At 36.4% G+C, this 19,200-nt stretch overlaps 1 protein-coding gene across 1 annotated transcript in view; it reads left to right on the forward strand.

Moving 5' to 3' along the window:
* LOC105535530 (von Willebrand factor A domain-containing protein 8-like) overlaps positions 1-19,200 on the forward strand; it is a gene marked incomplete at its 3' end in the record, with an annotated part of 189,590 nt that overhangs the window by 87,627 nt on the left and 82,763 nt on the right. The window contains exons 9-12 of the mRNA XM_011974646.1: positions 530-634; positions 10,369-10,500; positions 12,808-12,942; positions 13,035-13,112. Of these exons, the coding sequence (XP_011830036.1) occupies positions 530-634; positions 10,369-10,500; positions 12,808-12,942; positions 13,035-13,112 (450 nt within the window). The remainder of the gene's footprint in view (positions 1-529; positions 635-10,368; positions 10,501-12,807; positions 12,943-13,034; positions 13,113-19,200) is intronic.

The raw sequence follows: 19,200 nt of genomic DNA on the forward strand, positions 1-19,200 counted from the left end.
GTCAATAGACTTTTAAAGTGAGGTGAACAGAATTGACAGTGCAAATAATGTGAGGAAGGACTTGAGTATAATGAATACTTTCTAATTTTGTAGTTATAACTGTGAAGCTAAGTGAATGTGGGTGAGATTAACCTAGGAATAAAAGGGGATCAGGTACTTTGGGATGAATAAGGTAGAGACATGTATTCTGTTTCAAATGGGGGTCTATGGGATATTCATATAGTCATATGTAATGAACAATTGAGAGCTCAGGTTTAGAGCTCAAGAAAGAAGTCAGGACCAGACATAGAAGTGTGGGAGCCATCAATACCTAGAAGATAGATGAAAGATGGAAATGGGTAAGCTTACCCAGGGAAAGGGCAAGGAATGAGAAGAGAAAATAATGAATATTTGCTTTTGTAGACTTATAGAAAATACCACACACCTATTGGTTACTTTTATAAGTCAATTTAAATGTATGTACATTTCAGATGTTTTCTGTGATTATTTTGAATTTTGCTCATTCCTATATATTTTTGCTCCTACATAGGATTCCTTTCCTATGATGCCAATCAAACATGCAATCCAGTGGCTTTATCCGTATAGTATTTTACTAGGTCACGAAGGGAAGATGGCTGTGGAAGGTGTTTTAAAGGTGAGTATCTGCTTCCATTTCTTTCCTTTCTTTTCCCATTTTCCCTTCTCTTGCCTTTTCCCATCTTCCCCTCACTCCTTTCCCTACCTTTCCTATTTTTCTCCCCCCATCCTTATTTCTTTCCTTTCTCTTCCCCTCCATTCTTTACTAGGCATGGAGGCATCGGCATTCCAACAAGAAGACAGCTGTGATAAATAGGGCAGCAAACATAGAGGGGGTGATGTGGTTGGGAGATTGGTTGTGTTGAGCAAAGAAGTAAATAGATTGAGCAAATGAATGAATATATTGAGGATAATAAGAGCTATGCTTCTCACTGTTGGATAAGGGATTTATAACTATGGAAAAGGGGAAGGCAAGAAAAAACTCTTAAGGTATTGGATTGGAATTGATGTTATTATGAATCATGGGTTTTTAAAAATAATATATATGAACAGATAGTTACAGATATAGTATGTGTATATGTATACATATACATATTGTCTAGCTGTCTCCTGAGAGAGCCTAAAAACTATGATGTTATAGTAGCAGTGATCACACCAAGTACCTGGACGTTGGTTTCTAAATATCATGCTCTCTCAAAGGATCAGGTTAGGGAATGTAGAAGATGAGCCTGGACCATCTTTTTGTGCCAGAGAGTAAGGAGATATTCAACAAGTGATGTTGATATGTCAAAATGATGGAGTTCCCAGGTTGAAGTGGCTGAAATCTGGGACAATTTGAGCATAAAAATAAATGATGATGGTAATTGGTTTTAACCTGTTGTATAAAATAGGAATCCATGAGTCCATACTGATATGAATGAACAAAAAATATGGAGATGGGCATTCTCTTTTAAAGTGTAAAATGCCTACTTGTGAATCTAGAAGGAATTACATAAATAGAAAAAACACCATTTGGCAACCATCAGAGTGGCAATTAATTTAGACAAGAATCATCAAAGGATGTTAAAGCTGGCAGGTGGAGCTTCTGTGAGGCACAGGGTATTGGCATAATCTCTGAATGTCTCCCTCCAAAAGACTCAGTTGACTACCAAACCAAGAAAGTGGTATTTTTACAGTAAACTTCAACTTGACCAGGTGGGACAAATTGACCTTGTATGCCTCCCAAATTCCCCGTTTCTGGGGAATTTTTGCTGAGAGTTCATGATGTATGTTTGGCCATGAGGAAATATTGTAGAGTTCTAGATTGAGGGCCATTATATAGAACATAGGCCTCTATTCTTTAAAACTGTTCAGACATGAAAGACAGGGAAAAACATAGAAATGTTTCATGCTAAAGGAGACTGAAGAGATTGGATAGCTAAATGCATCATTTGTTCCTGAATTAAATCCTGGACCACTAGAAACAAGTGACAATATTGGCACTGTTCGTAAAACTTGAATAGGGTCTGTGGATTGGATAATAGTGTTATATTAAGTGGATTTCCTCATTTGGAGGCTTATGTGGCAATTACACCGGCCACAGTTCTTGTTTTCAGGAAATATCAACTGAAGTGTTTAGGGGTATGGGGACATCATATCGGCAGCTTGTTCTCAAATTGTTCACATAAAGATCACTGATAAAGTAGGCAGGGGGAGTAGGAGGGAGGGGGAGATGTGCTTAAAAAATGTTAACCATTGAGGGAACTGGGTGAAGGTTATTAACTTGAAAAGCGAGCGTTTTATATAAAACTATGGAACTTGCTATAGAGCTTTCATTTAAACTAATGAAGGTCTCATTTTTTGTCATAAGTGGTTTATAGTACATGGGCATGATTTTCTTTCAAAATACGTGTGGCATAATTTCCTCTTTGTATAGTTAACAGTGGTGTTTCCCAAAAGGCCAATCACACTCTAAAATGTCTTATAACTATATTTTTAAAGTGTTGACCCTTGGTAGAGACTTACTGGCTCACCAAAATTAATTCCTCCTTATGAAAGATGGTTTTTGCTTTTCTTACATGGTTTGGCTCAAGGTGCAGATTTCTAAGAAATAGAATGTGACCACTAAGCTGTGTGGCTTTCTATATGGAAGCTTCAGTTTCTGGAGGCCAGGATTTGACAACTTTAAGCATATGGAATAGTATTTCTCTATCCCTTATCCTCAAATCTACCCAGAATCTTTGGGATACAGAACATCCTCTGTGTATCTATTAATAATGAGAGGACCTTAGAAGAGTGGAACATTGGATTCTAATTACTTAAGTGGGATCTTTTTCAGAGCAGTTAGCCAAAGAATCCAAAGAAACAGTATTTTCATTGACTGGTTATGTCAGTAATAATAATAAAATTATTAGACAGCTGTTCCTAATAGATAATGAGAAGAGAGGTATAGTTAGAGACAGAATCTAAAAGAGAAGCAAAAAGAAGCAAGGGGAAAATAATGGTCAATAAAGAGACAAAGGAGGGAAGAGACAGCAGAGAATGGAAGCAGTGAAATAACCAATGATGAAAGAGAAGAAAGGTAGGGGGTGTGTGTGTGTGTGTGTGTGTGTGTGTGTGTATGAGAGAGAGAGAAAGAGAAAGAGAGAGAGAAAGGGAAAGTAGGAGGAGAAGGAAGAGGAGGAACAGCAGCAGAAAGAGGAGGAGGGTGGATATTAAGAACCATTTGGAAATGGGGAGATTAATTCATAGGCTCAAGGAGTCAGGAAATTACCATCTTCTGACAATATAGTTCACTTCAAGGCTTATTCCAGGTGCTGGGGGAAAAGAGAACTCGAACTTATCTTTGAGCTAATCAACCTCTAAGCTAAATTGGCCATTGGTCATTGAAGTAGAGTACCTAGTGTTTAAGATCAAAGGCGGTGACTCCAGATGAACTTTAATGCCCCTCAGCCCAATGCGCAGTGCCTTGGAAACAAGGGCACATCCTCAGGGAGGAAGAAACTCATGAGAAGTTCTGATAAAATGAAGTTTTTTTGTGAAAAAACTGAGAGAAGATATTCAGTGTCTAAAAAAGTCAGTTACGAACAAAGGTCTTTACCTTAACCAAGAAACCACTTTGATGTGTTTTTTGGTCTGTAATTTCAAAACTAGTCATACAAATTTATTATAAAGTTATAGCATATCTTTAAAGAGTTGAATTTTCTAAAGAAAGTAGCTAGTGTTGCTTCATTTTTTTGTCTTTTAACCATAATTAAGGGGAATGTAGAAAAATGATTGAGTTTATATTAGAACAGAAATGATTTCAAATTTGAATGTGAGTGTTTTGAAAAGGAAAAAGGGATTGGTATTAATTAGATAAGAGGAGACAGAGTATGGCTGCCTTCTCACCTTAATTATGTGAAGAGCTAGTTAATGGACATTTGTAACTCAGTAAACTGTCAAGTGGGAGGGCTTAAGTTCATTTGTCTGATCTTAATGAAGTACTTTCTTTTTGTAAGATCATTGCACAGTGATGTATACAACCAGATTAGCATCTTAAATAGCTTTTCTTAAGAGTGAAAGAGTCAAAAAAAAAAAAAAAAAGGAGTGGAAGAGTCTATTTATTGATATAATTCTTTGTGATCTGTTCTGGGAAGTCTGTGTGGCCTGTTTGTTATTGTAAGTTTCTGCATTTACCTCAAAGCGTTATTTTAAGCAAATATTTATAGATGGGTGAAATATTACATATGCTCAAATAGTTTTGAATTAGAAGAGGTAAAAATTAATAAAATATTGTTAAATTTGGAAAAAATGTTTACATAAGAAATAGAAGTATGTATTATAATGGTAAATTAAGAAGGTATGTATATATACACATTAACTTTTCCTTGATAAATGATAATTATTTTTTATCCTAGATTATAGAAATTAATGTGTAGTTGCATTCGAATTAGATATCCATTTGAATTTTAGTGTAATTACTTAATTAGACTGTATTTTCAAGGAAAAATTGTTAGTCACTGAAAATTCAATCAGATAGAATTCACAACACCTTTCTTTTTTCTGAACAAGCTATAAAAGTGGCTGGAATGAGTTTCATTCCTCAGATGGTGCTCATCATGTGATGTTCATGCTCTAAAAACATGTTTCTGTAGTCATGAAATAATTTCTAGCCTTCAGTTAAGGATGTCTTAAAGAAAACCCTCTTATTCTGAATCTGCTATACTTTGAGAATAGTATGCTTTCTTACAGTTTAGTAACAAATGCATCCAGGCTTCTAGTAACGTGTCTTGGCTCTTGGTCCGTACTTAATTAAGACTGCATCATAACAGTGGTTAAATTGGTAAGTTCCCTTGGTGATTTAGAAAGGATATACTGCCACTTATCCATTGATGATGTAATCTGAGCCGTAGTTTTTTTCTAAGAAACTTGGATCTTACATTTAGTATTTTTATTTAGTTCAACACATGCTCATTGAGCATTCATTTTTTGGCAAATTATGTACGTATAGAAATCTAGTGATACAGAAATGGATACAATCTGATTTCAGCTCCTGAGGAAGTTACAATATTAATGTCTGAGGAGCATCAGATATTTCAATAAATAACTATTTTAGTATGGTGGTTTTTTTGTTTGTTTTTTTAAGCAGTGTAGCATAATGATGACTAGCTCTGGACAAAGCAGTAATGACGTGACATAGGCCAGTGAAATAGGAATTAAACGAATATGAGAAATGTTTCAGAGGAAGGATGATACATGTTACTAACTGATGAAATATGAGGTGGGTTAACAGCTATGAGAGAAAGTGAGAAATCAAAAATGTTAATAAATCGTACCTTGGACATATGAGTAGAGTTGCTGTTAATTAATATGATAAAGTGGGAGAAGGAGCATGTTTGTGGTGGGGGCTAAATAATTCCATATACTAGAACCCTTTTGAATTTGAAGTTTTTCTGGTGGTTTTATCTAGCAGACTTGAAAATATGGACCTGGTTCTAGAGGTATTTTGATATTAAAGATAAATACTTGGAACCCATTGATATGTGGGTGTTAGTTGAATTCATGGGGATGGATGTAACAACTTAAAGAATGCAAGTATACTGAGAGGAAAAATCTGTCTGCAGATTGAACATTTCAGGATTGGATCAGTAGGGAAAGAACCTTCAAACTGGGCAGAGGAAGAGTGGTTAGAGATAGAAGCAGAATGGCGGAGAGTATTCTTAGGGAGCATTGGGAGCAACTGTTTCAGATGCTGCAAAGATGCCTTGTTGAATGAAGACTTACAACATTTACTCAAAAAAGATTATTCATTCCGTCCATCCTTCCATCCAATCAATTAGCCAGGCACTATTGTGCTGGAGATGTATGCAACATGGAAGTTTCTACCTTCATGGAGCTTATTTTTCTGTGAAGGGCGACTATCAGTCAAGTAAGTAAGTAAGTATATAATATGTCAGTTGAGGAATGGATGCTGTCACTGAGAAGATGACATTTGAATAAAGATCTGAAGGAGAGAAGTTCTGTGGGTAAAAAGTATTTCAGACAGAAGGGATAACCAGTATAAAAATGCTGAGGCAGGAGCACACCTGGGAACTGTAGGAACAGTAAAGGACAGTGTACTGGGGCAGAGTGAGTGAAGAAGAGGTGATTAGGAGAGAAATCAGAAGGTAAATAAAGTCAGATCATGTAGGACTCTGTAATCCATGGAAAGGACTTCTGCTTTCAGTCTGAGTGCAGTGGAACACCATGTGAGGGTTTTGAGGAATGTGTTATATGAGTGATCATTTTAACAGGTTGGTTGCTGAGTAGTGAATAGACTGTGAAGGGTATGAATGAAAACAGGGGAAAAAACAGTTGGTAGACTGTTGTAGTAATCCAGTTGAGACAGTATTGTACCTTTGACCAGCTGTGATGTTGGTAAGAAGTAGTTGGTTTTGGGTTATGTTTTGAAGGTAGAATCATGATTTGCTGAAGGGTTGGATGTAGGCTTGATACAGAGTTAAGGATGATTTCAAGCTTTTGGACTGAGAAATGTGAATGATGAAGTTGGAGATAGAGAATATGGAGGTGGAGGGAATATCAGACCAGAGCACTGGACATATTTGATTTAACATGCCTATTAGCCAAATGGAAATGTCAAAGAGGCAGTTGCATATACAAGTCAAGATTTCAGGAGAGAGATCTGGATCAGAGAGAGAAAATTGGGGTCATGATGGTTTGTAAAGTCATGCAAGTGATGAGCTTATTTAAAAAGTGAATGTAGATAGAAAATAAAAAGTTCCACTCCTGAAGTACCTTACTGTGTACTGGTCAAGAAGAAGAAGAAGAACCTGCAAAAAAGACTGAGAAGGAAACAGCAAAATAGGAATAAAACTAATTTATTTAATTTGGTAAATAGGATATCATTGATGAACTCACCAAGATCAGTGTTAGTAGAGCGATGGGAACGTAAGCCAAAAATCAAGGGGCTTACATTTGAAATTGGAGATGAAACCAAACCAGTGATTATATATTCATATGTGTCAACCAAGTTTGATGGTGAACAAAAGCCAAAAGGTGATAGATCACTTAAAGATGAGGTATAATTAAGAAATGACTGTTTCTTGAAATGGGGGAGGCAAACATTTTTATAGGCAGAAGGGACAAAAAATGTGGAGTACATGAAAAATGTGGCCTAGCTAAGGTGGAAAAGGACATTTTCAGAGCACCCTTGTGTGTTGGTTTGAAATGATGGAAGAACATGCTTTCCACTCAGGAACTGGAATGATGGAGCTGCCATAATCTGACGTAGAAAGACTTCTAGGGGTTTCTGTCTACTCATAGTTAAAGCAGAAGTCCTTTCTACTGAAACAGTGGGTGCAGTAACAAGAATTGATGAAAACATCAATGATTTTGAGGATGAAGGAAAAATAATTTTGTTTGTTCATTGAACAAGCCGTTATTGACCATTGACTATGTCCCATGTGTGATTCTAGGTTCTGGAAATTTAGAGTGAGCCAAATAGATACATTTAATACTGCCCTAATGGGGCTTATGTTCTAGTAAAGTATGGGGGAGTATGTGTCTGTAAGCTCTGTTCTGAGTGGAGGAGGCAGCTAGATTGCCTCATGACAGGGTGATAAATGGGCTCAGATTGACTTCTGAGGAGAGTAGTAATGGTTTGTATTTGTTGCTGTGGGGCTATGAGAAAAGAACCCAGGAGAGACTGTGGCCACATATTTGTTCAGGCAATATAGTTTGCAGAATTTCACTTTTAGTGCTTAATAATCTAGAAAAAGGTATGAAGAAAGTAGATGGCCTGATGGGACAGGATTGGGAATTGTAAGGATGAATATGGAAGCCCGACAGACCAGTATCCAATGTGATTTATATTTCATTTTATTTAATTATAATTCACAGTTTAAATAACCTAATTCTAAAGAAAGTGTATTAGAAAATGTTAGTACTGTTTAATTGAAATTCAAGAATTCATAGGAAATGCTCATAAAGTGGTAAGTTAACAAACTCTTATTTTCTACTTCTTGCTAGGAAGTAACCTGAAATAATTATATGTCTATTGTCGTTCTGACCAGCTGTGATGTTGATAAGAAGTAGTTGGATTTGAAGGTAGAATCATTATGATTCGCTGAAGGGTTGGATGCAGGGTTGAGACAGAGTTAAGGGTGATGATTTCAAGCTTTTGGACTGAGAAACTTAAATGATGAAGTTGGAGATACAGAATATGGGGGTACCTTTCTGATTAATACCTTTCTGATTAATGATCCTCTAAATTTTCTATGCCAGAAAATGATAATTCACCTTGCAATTTGAAGTTTTTACCATCTTAGTGTATTCTGGCCTACTATTTTTATTTTACTGAAGTATTTTAGCTTGAATTATTTATGAGGACATAACCAGTATGGCAAGTGGCTCAGGACATTAGTGTTTATTTCTGGAATATGAGTCCTCTGACATCAATCCTGTATCAAATTAGATTGACACTACTCTAGCTGTGGTGAAGACATACATTTAAGCTCATTTATTTGTTTTCCTAGAATTTAATGAATCTTGGTTCTACATTTTTTTTTTTTTTGAGACAGAGTCTCGCTCTGTCACCAAGCAGAGTATAGTGGCATGTCTTGGCTCACTGCAACCTCCTCTTCCCGGGTTCAAGCAATTCTCCTGACCCAGTCTCCTGAGTAGCTGGGATTACAGGCAGCTGCCACCACGCCCGGCTAATTTTTGTATTTTTAGTAGAGACGGGGTTTCACCATGTTGGCCAGGCTGGTCTTGAACTCCTGACCTCAGGTGATCCACCCATCTCTGCCTCCCAAAGTGCTGGGATTACATGCATGAGCCTTTGCGCCCAGCCATTTGTTCTACATTCTAATGAATTTAATTACTTGGTTAGGTCTTGCTCCTTTCCTATTGAGTCCTCCTTAAAATACAGTGGAACTTTTTTTTTTCCATGAAATTAAGGTGTCAATAATTGTTATTTGTCTACAATATGGAAGCAATTCTTGTCAAATTATGTGATACTGTGGGGATTTGCATATATAAATTGTATGAAATATAGAACTTTTTAATGGTAGTACAAATATACAGGTTTTTTTTAGGTTTGGGGAAAGGAGTTAGTGATTGTCTTGAGTACTTATGACATCAAAATGAACACTTGAACTGGGCTGTTATGTTTAGAATGTTGAGGTTAAACATGATTTCCTTCCTCCCAAATCTATTTTCTGGAGTTCTTTCATTCTGCTGAATACATGATGATCTGTTCTTTCTTTGAGTTTCAACTCTTTCACTATAGTAATAACGTTCCAAAACTAGTGTAGGATTTTTGGGGTTAATTTCTGCCTATTTAATAGTAAAAATAAATTCAGTTTTTTATATTGAGCAAGCTGTAATAAGTAGGGCATCGAACTTAATTTTCAATTTATTTTCATCTTTCACATATTTATCTGTATTCTTTCTGTGCAGTTTTGATATAACTAGCTGGAATGAAGTGGTATAGTCAGTGTTAGAACATTGGTAATTGGGCCATATCAAGAATCAATGGTTCTAGCCTTTGTTTGTTTGTTTGTTTGTTTGTTTGAGACGGAGTTTTTGCTCTGTCGCCCAGGCTGGAGTGCAGTGGCGCAGTCTCAGCTCACGGCAACCTCCGTCTCTGGGTTCAAGGGATTCTCGTGCTTCAGCCTCCCAAGTCGCTGGGACTACAGGTGTGCACCACCATGCCCGGCTAATTTTTGTATTTTTAGTAGACAGGGTTTCACCATGTTGACCAGGCTCATCCTGACCTCAGGTGATCCGCTTGCCTTGGCGTCCCAGAGTGCTGGGATTACAGGCATGAGCCACTGTGCCTGGTGGTTCTAGCCTTTTAAATCCAGTTCAACAAATATTGAGACCCCACCGTGTGGAAAGCACCATACCATATGCTGTGGAAAATTGTTATAATAATTTTAGTTAAGCTGTTCACATAGCTGACAGCAGAATGATGTCCAGGAAGTTCTGTTTTCATGGATTTCAGGTAACACATTAACTTTGATTGATTTAAAGAACAAACCATTATGGGCCTTGTTTTATTTCAGCATGTTTTGAAGGGTCTCATCATCTCTTTCTAGGAAGTTGATTATCAAGAGATGTAAGCTATGAACTTTCACCAGGAATTCAGTGATTCCATTTCTTGTCATATAGTAAATTTTAGGGACTATTTTTATATCATCTTTAATAATTGTTGTAAGTAGAATGGTGTTAGTAGGAATAGAAAAGAATTCTCATTAACTTTTTTTAACCTCTACTTTTATATAATAATATAAAATGGATTTTGGTTGTAATTAAGGTGTAATCTTTCAGATAGCCAACGTTAATGCTACAATGAAAAGTAAATTGCATGATTTTCTTGTAATTTTACAGCGCTTTGAACTTCAAGATTCAGGAAGCTCTCTGCTTCCTAAAGAGATTGTAAGAGTAGAGAAGATGATGGAAAACCATGTGTCCCAAGCTTCTGTGACCATCCGGATTGCAGATAAAGAGGTGACCATTAAGGTAATTAATCACAGGTTTATTCTTTCTAAGATATGCCTTATTCTGCTGTTTTTAATGACCTAAATTAGGTTTATGATCTCCTTATAAGTCTTTCTTGATAGTGCTGCTTCTGTCTGTATCTGTATATCTATGTCTCCAGAGTCATGTGTGCTTACAAACTGGAAAAATTCAGGAGAAACAGGGAAAGCCTTTCATCAAAAATTCAAAGTTGACCTCTGGGAAAATCAAGTCATGGGTTGATTATTGACAGCATTTTGTACTATGAGTCCTTGGTAAGAAATAGTGTTTTCAAACATTTGAGCTGCTACAGAGCCCTGTTGTCAAGTAAAATCTTTCTTAGCTATGTGAAACAGTTTAAAAAGGATCTACTCGGTTGAATGGTTTTTAGAAGAGGGAAATAATATTTGGTCATAGAGCTCTATCTGCATGTATATATGTTTTATATATATCAACTCCTTCTATATATATCTCTATGTATATATATACACACATATTTTATGGAGTCTTACTATATTGCCCAGGCTTGTTTTGAATTCCTGAGCTCAAACAATACTCCTGCCTTAGCCTCCTGAGTAGCTGGGACTACAGGCACATGCCACTGTGCCCAGCTCATGATAAACTTTTTTGTTTTAATATTTGATATTATTAATATCAATTCATGTTACTGTACTTATTCATTGAACTGAATATTGATTATATCTACCATGAGCTAGGTTCCATATTATGAGTTTACTGTATACTAGTTACTGTATTTGTCTCTTTGCATATATTATGCGATTTAAATCCCCCAAGATCCATTAAGGTAAGTTTTATTATCTCCATTTTGTAGATTAGAAAACTGAGATATAAAGAGGTTAATTGATTCACCCAGAGACACCAGCTAGGAGATGGCACAGCTGGGATTTCTAGACAGCGAGAGTTGCCCACTCTACTCTGTTTTCTTCAGATGAATGGCTCATCTAGCTGATGGTTTAGGATAGAGGCAGATGAGTTAAGACTGCATTGGAATGGCTCGGGATATGGAGAAGGAAGTAATACTGGGATTCAGGAGACGGAATAGGGAAAGCTTCAGAGTGAAGGTGAAGCTTGATCTAAGTCTGCAAGAATAACACAGGATTTTTCCAGTGGCTGAGGAGTGGATAGGACATTTTTGGCAGTTTAAACAATATGTTCAGAAGCATGAAGTATGAAAAAGACTTCATTATTTGCTTCCCTTTGGTTATGGCTTTTAACCTCATTGCCTCTAGTCTCTTCCAGTTAGCTTTCCATGTTGATACCAGGATAAATTCTCAAATGCAAATCTGATCCTGTCACTTCCAAACTTACAATTCTTTGGTTCATGTGATATATAATATGATCCAACCCAGAGTCCTCAGCAGAGCATGGCTCCTCGGGAACTAATAGGCAGGATAAAAAAAAAAGGGGGAGAAGACAAAAAATAAAAGGAGAAGTAGGTGTAAAAGATGGGAAGAGAGACTCTGTGAACAGATGCCTCTCAGTGGTAAACTAAGATAAACCTGAAAAGGATTTGTGGACTTGACTTTTAGAAATCAGGAGGTCATTGGTGACTTTAGAGATTCCGATGGACTAATATTAATTCTGTGCTTACAACTAGAATGTGGGGAAAAATTTATTCTCCAGTAGTAACATCTTTACTATAAGTTATAAATAACATTAAGATGACATGATTTTTATGAATATGTCTGACAGTGTGGGACTTTAATTTTAGAGAAATAATTGATTTGGAAGTTTTGTAATAATGATCATCAGGTCTGTTAAATGAAAAAATAGTTGCTGCTCTATTGAAATATCAAAAACAGTAAAGAACTAAATTGAGCAAGCTGTTAGTTGGAGGCTTTTAAGTGGCAGTTATATGCTTTAAGTTACTGATATTTTGAGAAAAACATATGCATGTTTTACACACACATACACACACAAATATATATACATACACACACACACACACACATATATATATATTTGTTTTTTGTTTTTTGAGACAGAATCTCTGTTGCCCAGGTCAGAGTGCAGTGGCGCAATCTCGGCCCACTGCAACCTCTGCTTCCTGGGTTCCAGCGATTCTCCTACCTCAGCCCCCTGAGTAGTTGGGATCACAGGTGCGTGCCACCATGCCCAGCTAATTTTTTTTTTGTATTTTGGTAGAGATGGGGTTTCACCATATTGGCCAGGCTAGTCTCGAACTACTGACCTCAAGTGATCCGCCCGCCTTGGCCTCCCAAAGTGTTGGGATTACAGGCATGAGCCACCATGCCCGGCCATGTTATATTGACCTCTCTTTAATTATAGGTGCCAGCTGGGACCAGGCCATTAAGTCAACCTTGTGCATCAGACCGTTTCATACAGACTTTGAGCCATAAGCAGCTACAGGCTGAAATGATGCAGTCTCACATGGTTAAGGATATATGTTTAATTGGAGGAAAGGTAAGAATGACAGTCTCACTGCAGACTTTTAGTTTCCTGGCTTTTGGTTATTTTGACTTACCCACAATGAATAATTGTGTTTCCATTTGTAGGGCTGTGGAAAAACAGTGATCGCCAAGAACTTTGCTGATACCTTAGGATACAACATAGAACCTATTATGCTCTATCAGGTACAGTGTTCATTTTTAGCTGCACTTGGACTATAAGCATATATCCTTAGCCCATCGGCAGAATTTATGGATATCTTCTTGTTATGACTCTTTTTTTAATGTAGGTAAAGAACCAAAATAGTAATCAAATTATTCCAAGTAAAGTGCAATTATAATTATTTGGAGCTTTTGAAAGTACATTCTAGGATATTTGATGTGCACAACATATCAGGGGCTGTTTTTCAGAGAGATTTATTTTCCGGAGACCTGGAAGGGTAGGGGGAAAGGAGGGGTGAAGAGAGGTTGATTAATAGTTATAAAAATACAGGTAGGTGGGAGAAATAAGATCTAGTGTTTGATAAATAAGTAGAATGACTACACTAGACAATAATCTATTGTATATTTTAAAATAGCTAGTAGTTAATAATTCAAATGTTCCAGCATAAAGAAAAGATAAATGTATGAGATAATCGACACCTTAATTACCCTAATTTTTTATTTCACATTATATGAATGTATCAAAATATCACATATACTCTGAAAATGTGTACATATATTATGTGTCAATTAAAAAGTGAGATTCATTTTATGTGCATGTCCCCACACAGAATACATTTACTGGTAATTTGGAAATCGAAACAAAATAGGTTTCAGCTGCAGTGGGAGCTAATTATGTACTCACTGAATAGATTATTTTTTAAATGGTGACAAAATATGTATAACATAAACTTTACCACATTAGCCTTTTTTTTTTTTTTTTGAGATGGAGTTTCGGCCTTTTGCCCAGGCTGGAGTGCAATGGCACAATCTCGGCTCTCTGCACTCTCCGCCCACCCCGGGTTCAAGTGATTCTCCTGCCTCAGCCTCCTGAGTAGCTGGGATTACAGGCACCCGCCACCATGACTGGCTAATTTTTTTTGTATTTTAGTAGAGACAGGGTTTCGCCATGTACAATTCACTGGCAGTAAGTACATTCACAATGTTGTGTAACCATTACCACTTCCTTTTTCCAGAACTTTTTCATTATCCTAAACAAAAACTCTGTACTTGTTAAACAGTAGCTCTCAGTTTTTCTTTCCCTCTCAGACCCTGGTAAACTCTACTTTCTGTCCCTATAAATTTGCCTATTCTAGGTACCTCATATAAATGGAATCATAATTTTTGTCCTTCTTGTTTAGTTTATTTTACTTATCGTAATGTTTTCAAGGTTTATCTGTGTTGTTGCGTATATCAGAATTTCATCCCTTATTAGGGCAGAGTCATATTCTGTTGTATGTCTATACCACTCTTTGTTTCTCCATTGGTCTGTTGATGGACACTTGGGGTTGTTTCCTTTACACTATTGTAACCTTTTGGCTATAGTAATTCTGCTGTGAACAGTGGTGTACAAGTAGGTATTTGAGTCCCTGCTTTCAGTTTTTTAAGGTATATACCTAGGAATGGAATTATTGGATCATATGATAATTCTGTGTTTAATTTTTTAAGGAGCCAATAAACTATTTTCCATAGCAGCTACACCATTTTCATTCCCACCAACAATGCACAATGGTTTCAATTATTCTACATTCTCCCTAACACTTTTTTTTCTTTTTTCCTTTTTTTTTTAAGTCATTATCCTAATGGCTGTGAAGTGGTAATTCACTGTGGTTTTGATTTGCAGCTCTCTAATGACTACTGATGCTAAGCATCTTTTTCATGTACTTACTGGCTATTTGTATATCTTCTTTGGAGAAATACCTATTTGAAACTCTTACCCATGTCTAACTTATTTATTTTTTTCTCTTGATTTTTATTTTAGATTTGGGGGTACATGGGCAGGTCACAATTTACATGGGTAAATTGTATGTCACTGAGGTTTGGTGTATAAATGATCCCGTCACCCAGGCAGTGAACATAGTATCTGATAGTTTTTCAATGCACAGCCCCCTCTCAAGTAGTCCCTATTGTCTGTTGTTCCCATCTTTATGTCCATGTGTACTCAATGTTTAGCTCCCACTTATGAGAACATGCAGCTTTGACTTTTTGTTCTTGTGTTAGTTCACATAGGATAATGTCCTCTAGCTACTTCCATGTTGCTGCAAAGGACATGATTTTGTTCCTTTTTATGGCTGCATGGTTTTCCATGGAGTATCTATGCCACATTTTCTTCATCTAGTCCACTGTTGGTGGGCACCTAGGCTGATTCCATGTCTTTGCTGTTGTATATAGTGTTTGTATTAGTCAGAGTTCCGTAGAGGGACAGAACTAATAGGATACACACACACACACACACACACACACACAAATAGGAGATATATATATATATAAAAAAGTGTGTATAGATATACACACACACTAATAATAGATATACACACACACATATATATACACATACATCTATATATACACACACACACATACATATATATATATGAAGAGGAGTTTATTAAGTACTAACTTGCACCATTACAAGGTCCCACAATAGGCTGTCTGCAAGCTTGAGGAGCAAGGAGAGCCAGTCTGAGTCTCAAAACTGAAGAATTTGGACTCTGATGTTTGAGGGCAGGAAGCATCCAACACGCGAGAAAGATGTAGGCTGGGAGGCTAGACCCATCTTGCCTTTTCATGTTTTTCTGCCTGCTTTATATTCGCTGGCAGCTGGTTAGATGGTGCCCATCAGATTAAGGGTGGGTCTGCCTTCCCCAGCCCACTGACTCAGATGTTTTATCTCCTTTGGTAACACCCTCACAGATGCACCCAGGATCAATACTTTGCATCCTTCAATCTAATCAAGTTGACACTCAGTATTAACCATTACAGTGCTGCAATGAACATATGTGTAGAACAATTTATTTTCATTTAGTGTATAATTAGTAAGGGGATTGCTAGGTCAAATGGTTGTTCTGTTTTAAGTTCTTTGAGGAGTCTCCAAACTGCTTTCCACAGTGGCTGAACTAATTTACATAGCTGCCAGCATTGGGTGAGTGTTCCCTTTTCTCCACAACCTCGCCAATATCTGTTATTTTTTGACTTTTTAATAATAGCTGTTCTGACTGGTGTGAGACGGTATTCATTGTGATTTTGATTTGCATTTCTCTAATGATAGTGTTGATGAGCCTTTTTAAAATATATTTGTTGGCTGCATGTATGTCTTCTTTTGAGAAATGTCTGTTCTTGCCCTTTGCCAATTTTTTAAATGGGGTTGTTTTTTCTTTGTTGAATTGTTCTTTTTGTTATTAGACCCTTGTCATATGCATGTTTGTGAATATTTTCTCCCATTCTGGAGGTTGTCTGCTTACTTTGCTGATAGTTTCTTTGGCTGTTCAGAAGCTTTTTAGTTTAATTAGGTCTCACTTGTCAATTTTTGGTTTTGTTGCAAGTTCTTTTGTGGTCTTAGTCATAAATTCTTTGCCAAGGCCCATATTCAGAATAGTATGTCAGAGTAGATTTTCTTCTAGGTTTTTATAGTTTTAGGTCTTAGATTTAAGTCTTTAACCTATTTTGAAGTAATTTTTGTATATGGTAAAAGGATCAGGTCCAGTTTCAATCCTGTGCCTATGGCTAGCCAGTTATCCCAGCACCATTTATTGAATAGGGAGTCCTTGCCCTGTTGTGTGTTCTTGTTGACTCTGTCAAAGATCTGGTGGTTGTAGGTATGTGGCTTTATTTCTGGGATCCCCTTCCCATTTCATTGGTCTAGGTATCTGTTTTCGTACCAGTATCATGCTGCTTTGGTTACTGTGGCTTTGTAATATAGTTTGAAGGCAGGTAGCATGATGCCTCAGGTTTTGTTGTTTTTGCTAAGGATTGCATTGGCGATTCAGGCTGTTTTTTGAATCTATGTGAATTTTAGAATAGTTTTTTCTAATTCTGTGAAAAATGATGTTGGTAGTTTGATAGGAATAGCATTTAATCCGTAAATTGCTTTGGGCAGTATGGCCATTTTAACAACTGTAATTCTCAGGAGCACAGCATTTTTTTTCACTTGTTTGTTTAATCTCTGATTTCTTTCAGCAGTGTTTTGTAGTTCTTGTTGTAGAGAAAAGATCTTTTACTTTCTTGGGTAGCTGTATTCCTAGGTATTTTATTCTTTCTGTGGCTGTTGTAAATGGGATTGTGTTCTTGATTTGGCTTTCAGTTTGGATGTTATTGGTGTATACAAATGCTACTGATTTTTGTACCTTGACTTTGTATCCTGAAACTTTACGGTAGTCACTTAGTACTTTTAGGAGCCTTTTGGTGGAGTCTATAGGGTTTTTTAGGCATAGAATCATATAATCTGTAAAGAGAGATAGCTTGGCTTCCCCTTTTCCTATTTTTATTTCTTGGTCTTGCCTGATTGCTCTGGCTAGGACTTCTAGTACTATGTTGAATAGGAATGGTGAGAGTGGACATCCTTGTCTTATTCCAGTTGTTAAAGAGAATGCTTCTAGCATTTTCCTGTTCAGTACGATGTGGGCTGTGGTCCTTACTCATGTTTTAATTGATTTTTTATTTTTTTTAATGGACTTTTTGTTGTTGAGTTGTAGGAATGTTTTAATGTATTCTGGGTATAGAATTCGTTCTCCACATATATGATTTTCTTTTTTTGAGATAGAGTCTCGCACTGTCACCTGGGCTGGTGTGCAATGGTGCAGTCTTGGCTCACTGCAACCTGCGCCTCCCAGGTTCATGTGATTCTCCTGCCTCAGCCTCCTGAGTAGCTGGGATTACAATTGCACATCACTACACCTGGCTAATTTTTTGTATTTTTAGTAGAGACAGGGTTTCACTATGGTGGCCAGGCTGGTCTCGAACTCCTGACCTTGTGATCCGCACCCCGTGGCCTCCCAAAATGCTGGGATTACAGGTGTGAGCCACCCCACCCGGCCATGATTTTCAAACATTTTAATTCCTTCTGTGGGTTTTCTTTTTACCATTTTAATAATAGGATTTTATACATCTTTTGATGTACAAAATGTTTAAATTTTGTTGAAGTCCAATTTATCATTTTTCTTTTGTTACCTGTGTTGTTGGTGTTATAATTAAGGAATCATCGTAACATCCAATGTCATGGATTTCCCCCTATGTTTTCTTCTAAGAATTTTACAGTTTTAGGTCTTACTTTTAGGTGTCTAATTCTTTCTGAATTAATTTTTGTACATAATGTAAGGTAAGGGTCCAGCTTCAACTTTTGCGTGTGAATATCCAGTTTTCCCAGCACCAACGTTGAAAAGATTGTACTTTCCCCATTGGATGGACTTAGTACTCTTATTAAGAATCATTTGACCATATCTGCAAGGATTTACTTCTGGGCTCTCTATTCTATTCTGTTGGCCCATATGTGTGTCCTTATGCAAGTATTACACTGTTTTGATCATGGTCGTTTTATAGTAAATTTTGGAATCAGTAAGTATATGGCTTCCAAATTTGTTTTTCCTTGCCAGGATTATTTTCAGTATTCAGAGTCCCTTGAGATTCCATATGAATTTTAGGATGGATTTTTCTATTTCTTCAGGATAAAAAAATGCCATTGAGATTTTTATAGAAATTGTGTTTAATCTATAGATCACTTTGAGTAGTACTGTCATCTTAATAAGCATAAATCTTCCAATCCATGAACATGAATGTTTTTTCATTTATTTATGTCTTCTTTAATTTCTTTCTGTAATGTTTTATAGTTTTCAGTGTACAAGTCTTTTGTCTCTCTACTTGTTTTTGAATAGATTATTTCGGTGGGTTTACATATATAATATGGTAATAAGAGAAACTTACAGCTAGTGTTCTTACAGAATGAATTTTTCTGTCTTTTTTTAATAATCTCATCTGAGACATTTTTATCATGCTAATTTAAAAAATTCTATATGTCAGTATTTGTTTATGATAGCTTATTATAGCAAAAGAGTCTCTTTATTGTTTGAATGACCTTGGAAATAAATGTGATACTGTTTACTTACATTTTAGGACAACTTTTGTGTTTTTAGTTTGGTTTTTTGGTTCCACTTTTTTATTGTTTCTGACACTAAATATATTTATATTTAAAATGTTCTTTTATTCTGAAAAATGACATTTAAACCAGTTAGTTGCTGTGACCTTAGATCATAGAAAATTTTGCTAGTTGCTCATATTTCAAATGATTCTATCGAGATTC

The sequence above is a fragment of the Mandrillus leucophaeus genome, unplaced genomic scaffold (genome assembly GCF_000951045.1).
Source record: "Mandrillus leucophaeus isolate KB7577 unplaced genomic scaffold, Mleu.le_1.0 Scaffold147, whole genome shotgun sequence".
Lineage (NCBI taxonomy): Eukaryota > Metazoa > Chordata > Mammalia > Primates > Cercopithecidae > Mandrillus > Mandrillus leucophaeus.